At 43.2% G+C, this 7,757-nt stretch overlaps 1 protein-coding gene across 1 annotated transcript; it reads right to left on the bottom strand.

The window, feature by feature from the left end:
- Positions 1–5,569: 5,569 nt before the first annotated feature.
- Positions 5,570–6,509, bottom strand: LOC104536413 (olfactory receptor 10A5-like). Its single transcript, XM_010179009.1, is given in 3 exon segments — positions 5,570–5,908; positions 5,911–6,218; positions 6,221–6,509. Coding segments are annotated over 3 exon segments (936 nt in total).
- Between the last annotated feature and the right edge of the window lie 1,248 nt (positions 6,510–7,757).

Here is a 7,757-nt window from a genome sequence, read left to right as displayed (position 1 = left end):
TTACTGAGTGAATCAAAATAAGTTATTCGGCCATAACTTTTCCAGTAACTCCTTTAATAATTTTTTTCATACCTTTGGCAGATTTAGGAACTCCTGGGATTTCTCTGATGCTCAGCAGCAAATAAGACCTTCAAAAGGTCTTCAGCTACCCACAGGAAAAAAAGATTCAGAAGTACCATCAGCCTCTGTCTTTGCACCACTTGCAGGTTCAGAAATTCACATAAAACCAATTTTATTTTGGAATGGAGTATTCTGTTATGTACAAATCATTCCCATTCGTTTCCTTTTAGACCTCCTGTTTGTATCCCCATTACACAGTCCTCTGCCCCTTCCTCAAAAGCATAAATATCCTCATAAAACATCCTCTCCCAGGCTTACATTAAAGCCTCTTTTTTTTCTTAAGCCATCCAAAGAATCTGTCAGAACTTCCTGAAGAGAGCCACATGCCAAAAAGAAAAGATATCAGCAAACCAATCTTCCTTTATAAGAGCTACACCCCAAATCTAGTATTTCAGGTGAAAGAAAATCCTACAATCTTACATTTAACCATCACATTTTGGCTTTTGTCCTCTCTAATACATGTATTTGTGAGAGTCTTTTTCCTGTCTTGATGAGTTAAGCATGCAATATGATAGTCTTTCACTGCAGTTTCACTGATGGGATGTATTTAAAGTGAAAATCAAAAGCATGAAACACTGACAAACATAGTGTTGTGGAGCTGTCTTCTTATTCTGCAGTTCGATTCCCAGGTTTAGCAAAGTGCTTAGCTCACACACCAAAATGCTACACATATTCATATGCAAGGTATTTTGGAAGTGAGAGTCAAGGACATTCATGATTTAGCCCTTCAGTGACAGGCAAATTCAGTCCTGCCAATTTGGGTAGTAATAAAGTTGTCAAAGGTACACGCACAAAACCAAGGTCCAGTTTGTTCCCACAGTAGTCTATAGATACCAGAATTTCACGTAAACTCATGTATATGATCAGTTAGAGGGAGATCCAACTACTTACTATATGCTTGATTTCGTGGAGACAGGCTGTCTTCTGTTTTATTACACAGTCTTAGCGCCATTCAGAGCAAAGTTACAGAGACAGGAAATAAGTTCATCTGACTCCAAATAAATGGAGTTTAGAATCAGCAGTGATATAAAGCTATTGCAGTCACTACAGTATTAATTCCATAATACTGTAATACCCGTTCGATGTCCACTTTGACTGTAATCCCTTCAAATTCAAGTCAACCTAAAGATAAAACTAAGTAATCTGCCACAACAGACTTCCTGCATTGCTAATGGATATTAGAAAATATAATTGGAGGAGCGGAACCCACCATGATGAAACCTCTCATATACAATTTCTAATAATAGATCTGAAAGCTCTTTGCAGAAGGGAAGGGTGGGAGGAGAGTCATATCACAGTGAAAGAAACAGAGGCACAGATTCTTGATACGACTTACTTAAGCCTCCCAAGCAGGCAAGAAAAGAAATCAAACCTGAAGCCTCTAGTCTTTATTTGAAATATGATTTTAAAACACATAATCATCTGAAGAAACACACTACAGAACAATACACACATAAATTACCTACACACAACTGGAGGGAAAACACATTTTACATCTAATTCTACATATTTTGGCTGTTTCCTCATGTTACTAGAGCTTATGAGTCCTACTATCACACTAAACACATACGATGCTGGGGTGCACATAATTTCCAGTTCAAAAACCCTTCGTCCAAAGCTCCGTCCAACCTGGCTTGAACACCTCCAAGGTGCCAGGTCTCACCCCCCTCACAGTAAAGAATTTCATCCTAATATCTAGTGTAAATCTGCCCTCTTCCAGTTTAAAGCCATTACCCCTCATTTTATAGCTTGTAGCCCCTGTAAAAAGTCTCTCCCCAGCTTTCCTGTAGGACCCCTTCAGGAACTGGAAGGCCACAATAAGGTCCCCCCGCAGCCTTCTCCAGGCTCAACAGTCCCAACTCTCTCAGCTTGTCCCCACAGGGAAGGTTCTCCAGCCCTGTGACCATCTTTGTGGTCTCCTCTGGACCCACTCCAACAGCTCCATGTCCTTCTTACATTGGGAGCCCCAGAACTGCATGCAGTACTGCAGAGGAGGGCCTCACCAGAGCAGAGCAGAGGGGCAGAATCCCCTCTGCAGAGGATGCAGTTGGCCTTCTGGGCTGCAAGTGCCCATTGCTGGCTCATGTTGAGTTTTTCATCGACTGACACCCCCAAGTCCTTCTCCTCAGGACTGCTCTGAGTCATTCTCCACCCAGCCTGGATTTGTGCTTGGGATCACCCCGACCCAGGGGCAGGACCTTGCACTTGGCCTTGTTGAACTTCACGAGGTTGGCATGGGCCCACCTCTCCAGCCTGTCCAGGTCCCTCTGGATGGCATCCCTTCTTTCCTGTGTGTCAACTGCACCACACAGCTTGGTGTCATCTGCATTTCTGAAGGAAGAAAACTTAGCCTAGTGGAGACGAATTCCAAGAGAGGATTTTTTTTTTTGCTCCTTGTGGTCTTTCTGCCCCCCGCCATGTGTGTGTATAAACAGCTCATTAAACTACATCTGCAGATGTATACTCATGGAGGCCTTTTAGGGTTTTTGTTGGGTTATTGGGTTTTTCTTTTTCCCCCATTCCTGAACCACAAATTCTGCTCCTAGTCAGTCTTGGAAACCAGAATGACAAATCTGGAGCCTGGCCATATGGGTGGAAGCTTCCTCTGTGCTGCACTGGAGAAGAAACAGAACACAGGAGCTCCTTGGAAAATCTGGCCAGGTGCTCAGATTACCATGTGAATTGGCACATATGGAGTGATGTCACTCTTTCACATGGTCACTTATGGACTGTCAAGGTTTGGGGCTGGTCTGGCCATTAAATGACTGACAGACACTCTCTATTAACCCCTTTCCCCTTCCTAGAAGGGAAACAGAAAGATCATAGAGTCATAGAATCATAGAATGTGTTGGGTTGGCAAGGACCTTTGGAGCTCATCCAGTTCGACCTCCCTGCAGTGAGCAGGGACATTGTTACCAGATCAGGTTGCTCAGTTACCCATCAAGCCTGGCCTTGAATATCTGCAGAGGTCGGAACTCCACTACCGCTCTGGGCAACCTCTACCAGTGATCTACCACCCTCATATTGAAAAACTTTTTCCTAATATCCAACCTAAATCTACCCTTTTCTAGTTTAAAACCATTACTCCTCATCCTATCGCTACATGCCCTAGTGAACAGCTCTTCCCCAGATTTCTTATAGGCACCTTTCAGGTATTGGGAGGTCGCTCTAAGGTCCCCCCACAGCCTTCTCTTCTCCAGTCTGAACAATCCCAACTCTCTCAGCCTGTCTTCATAGGAGAGGTGCTCCAGCCCTTTGATCATCTTTATGGCCTCCTCTGGACGAGCTACAGCACTTCAGTGTCCTTTTTGTGTTGGGGACTTCAAAGCTGGACGCAGCACTGCAGGTGGGGTCTGACCAGAGCAGAGCAGAGGGCCAGAATCACCTCCCTCCATCTGCTGGCCACACTGCAGGTGCACATTGGTGGCTCATGTCCATTTTCTCAACCACCAGTACCCCCAGGTTCTTTTTCTCAGAGCTGCTTTCCAGCTCATCAAGGGAGAGACACTTACGGGCTAGAAAAGGAAAGGTTTAATAAAACAATAATATGAAAAAAATAATAATGTAAATAGGAAAATATTTAAATATATACGAAACCAATATTAAATTATCCCTCCACCCCCTAGTGACAATTACATTGCCAGAGGCTCTGTGGAGCAGGGCACTGGAATAGTCCCAGACTGGACTCAGCAGAAGGTGGCAGTAGGACTCAGGAACTGGATTCAGGAATGCACAGTTCTACTTGGACATTGGTCATAGCAGAAGAGAAAAGGAAGAGAAGAGCTTGACCCTCATGATCCCTTAGCTTTATGCTGAGTATGATGTATGTGGGATGGAATACCTTGTTGGTCAGTTTTGGGTCATCTGTCCTGCCCGCTCCTCCCCACAGGTGCGTCATCTTGCTTAAGACAGTCCAATATGACACCCATGATGTGGCAGTGGCCATAGTGTCCATAGGCACAAACATAAGCTAGAACTGTATGTACATACCATACCTAATAGTAACTGTAAACATTAAGCACTATCACTGATAGAAGCAGAAACTGTTGGGAAAAACATGTTAGTTCTCCTGCCCGCTCCTCCCCACAGGTGCGTCATCTTGCTTAAGACAGTCCAATATGACACCCATGATGTGGCAGTGGCCATAGTGTCCATAGGCACAAACATAAGCTAGAACTGTATGTACATACCATACCTAATAGTAACTGTAAACATTAAGCACTATCACTGATAGAAGCAGAAACTGTTGGGAAAAACATGTTAGTTCCAGAAAGTACAGTCACTTAGAAGAGACTTAACTGAAAAGTAAAAACACTAAATAGAGAATTAGTTCTATTTATCTCAAACTAAGACATGGGCACAGAACTTTCCTTGGCCATGCAGGACACTAGTTTCTATTTCATTCTCTCTTAGAGAAAACTAATGCTGGTTTTCAACCTCCTTCCAAATAAATCTTCCAAGGTCATAGCATCGCTTTGCTCTGTGTGCTTGTGGACATCTGAGCTACTCATCTTGGAACTGTCCTGTTGTCATGCCTTGGTGAGTTTCTCCAGCTGAGAGATGTAGAATGGTAATTATCCCATGACTCAGACTGCAAGATGCTTGTCGGCACTGTACTATGTGAAATGCTTAGTTCTTGCTGGAAACAAGGAATGAGCATTAGTTTCTCTTCCTTTCCTTTGCCAAAGGGGGAATCACACCTTCAATAAAAAACATCAGTCTCTTAAAGATATAAAGTAATTTCTTTATCACTTTATCATTAGCACTTTAAAAGTTTTATCACTGAAAGAGGGGAGATTTAGGTTAGCTATTAGGAAGAAATTCTTTACTCTGAGAGTAGAGAGTATCTGGAACAGGTTTTGCTTGGTGAAGTTGTGGATGCCTCTTCCCTGGAACTGCTCACTGCCAGGTTGGATGGGACTTGAAGCAGCCTGATCTGATGGGAGGTGTCCCTGCCCATGGTAGGGAGGTTGGACTGGGGGACATTTAAGGTCCCTTCCAGCCCAAACCATTCAATGATTCTATGATTCATTCAGTGGATCTCTTTTCTGCTAGAGAGGGAAAAAATGTCAAAAAACATGTACTCACTACCAATTTGTGTATGGTTTTACTTAAAAGTTCAACGTAAAAGACTGTTTCTTAAGTGAGAGGGGTAGCTGAGCTCCTGCAATGAAAGTGAGGATTTCAAGACTGAATATCTGAAGAAGATGTGGAAAGTGGAGCAGTTTATGGGTGTTCTGTTTTAGAAGAACTGTCTGGTACACATTTCATATTCCTAAGGGAGAAAAGCAAATTCTAAATAATTTATTTCTGAAGCCAAGAATAAGGACAAAATATTTTCACGTAAGAAATATCTCTTTGTTTCTGGTGTTTCTAGTAAGCTAGTAAACCTCACAGACTCACCTAATATGGAAATATCATTTTTAAACCACCCATTCACAGAAAAGATTTATTTCTTCATCAACTCAGCCATCATTCTGCTTAGTACTCCTTTCACTTCTTTATTTCTCAGACTGTAAATCAAGGGATTTAATGTGGGAACTATGGTCATGTATATGAGAGCTAGGTCTTTCTTAGTGTCCTGTGAATTACTAGATTTCAGCCATAAGTAAATCAAGGTCCCACTTGCATAACACAGTGTTACAACCCTAAGGTGTGAGGAGAAGAAGGTCAAGAAGGTCTTGTGTCTGCCCTCTGCAGAGGAAATCTTCAGGATGCTGGAGATGATGCAGCCATAGGACACCAGGATGAGACAAAATGGTGTAAAGATGACCATCACTGTGGCTTTTCATACGAAGAGGTGTCAGAGCAGGAAAGCATAATGAGTGGGGGAATGTCACAGAAGAAGTAGTTAATCTTCCTGGGCCCACAGAATGGCAATGTGAACACTCAAGCTGTCTGCACCACAGACACAACATTACCACTGCAGCATGACAGCCGGACCAAGGTAAAACAAACTCTACTGTTCATGATGATTGCATATCTAAGGGGGTTGCATATGGCCACGTAACGGTCATAGGCCATGGCTGCCAAAAGGTAGCACTCAGTGGTTCCTAAGAAAATCACACAGTAGAGCTGAGTGGCACAGCCCATGTAGAAATGCTCCTGTCCTCTGACAAGAGGTTTACCAGCATCTTGGGAACAACAACCAATGCTGTGGAAATATCCAGGAAGGACAGGATGCGGAGGAAGAAGTACATGGGCATGTGGAGCCTCGGGTGCACTGTGACCATGAAGATTTGAAAGTTCCCAGTGATGGTGATGGTATAAATTCAGCAGAATGTGAAGAGCAGCAAGAGCTGCAGTTCGGGGTGGTTGGACAATCCAGAGAGGACAAAGTCAGTCAGCAGAGTGTGGTTTCCTGGCTCATGTCCTTCTGTTGGCTTCATCTGGGAAGAATCAAATGGGCAGACTGTGAGAGTGGTAGTCACTGCACCAAGATCATGGTACTTCAACCAATTACTGAAGCAAGGAGTCTCTTGGGAATCCCTGGAGAACCTCAGGATCAAAGGGTGCAATTCTAGGCGGGCTTAGCTGAACGAACTAAGAAGGTGATGTATGTGTGTGCTGAAAACTTGTCATTTTAGTGCACTCTAAGTTTCATACTTTGCGATAGTGACGAATAGAAAAAACTATGAGGAGCTGGCATTTAAGGTTTGGCTCCATTACGGGTGTAGGGTTGATTTTGCTCCACACAAATGTCAGGTCTGTGGTCCCAGCTGCTTCCATAGGCACTTTCTGCACTGCACGAAAAGCCCAGCTGACAACCAAAACAACCACGGTCCAAAGAAATAAAACCAAGCAAAACCCAATACTCTTTGTCTATAGACAGGTAAAGGAAGAAGGAGTAATTAGAGGGAAAGATATCCATAGAGAACACTAATAACGTGTAGAGGGTGAAGCTCAGTACTGCTTGCTTTGTTAGTCATCTTGTCTCATTACCCTGATGAGTGCTGCTGTGGGTATTCATTGCAGCTCTGTGCCAGTGGTGGCAGCTTTGTGTTTTCTTACTGCCCAGAAAGGGAAGCTGATGCACAGGTAGAGAGAAGAAATTAGTCTGTCACAGAGAAGAAAGTGCTCATTAATTCTGCATTCTTCAGACTTGTCATCTCCCCCCAAAGGGCCAACCAAACACTGGACTAGACTAGTAAATCCCAAGGCATAGAATGCATTTTGACAGCAGAAATATACCCAAATTAATTAGTTCTCTTTAGCTCAAACCAGGACACAGAGGGGGGGAAGCACGTTTTCCACCATGCACACATGAACCTGGCCAACACACTGCAGCACACAGAGAAGGATGCATCATCAAAGCAAGAGCAGTGTATACAACCCTATCATGAATCAGTCACTCATACTGGCTCCATCTAACTTCTCTTTCTGCTATAACTTCTCTCACACAAGATGCCTCTCTGGTTTTTCTAACAGGAACGTTAAAGTCAAAGCTGCAGATCTGGGAGCCCCAGATGGTTTTAAGTTGCAAGTACAATAAAGAAACTTGTAACATTCTTAGGCATTTAAAGATCTGATGTATTTAAAAGGAATCTTTCTGGTTTCGACTGTTTCCATCAATATAGAAATGAAAGAACACTGTGTTATTTGAAGCTCCAAATTTGAAGAGATGCCTCAATATAATC

This window comes from Mesitornis unicolor, unplaced genomic scaffold (genome assembly GCF_000695765.1).
Source record: "Mesitornis unicolor isolate BGI_N332 unplaced genomic scaffold, ASM69576v1 scaffold7802, whole genome shotgun sequence".
Lineage (NCBI taxonomy): Eukaryota > Metazoa > Chordata > Aves > Mesitornithiformes > Mesitornithidae > Mesitornis > Mesitornis unicolor.
This window is presented reverse-complemented; position numbering and strand designations above follow the sequence as displayed.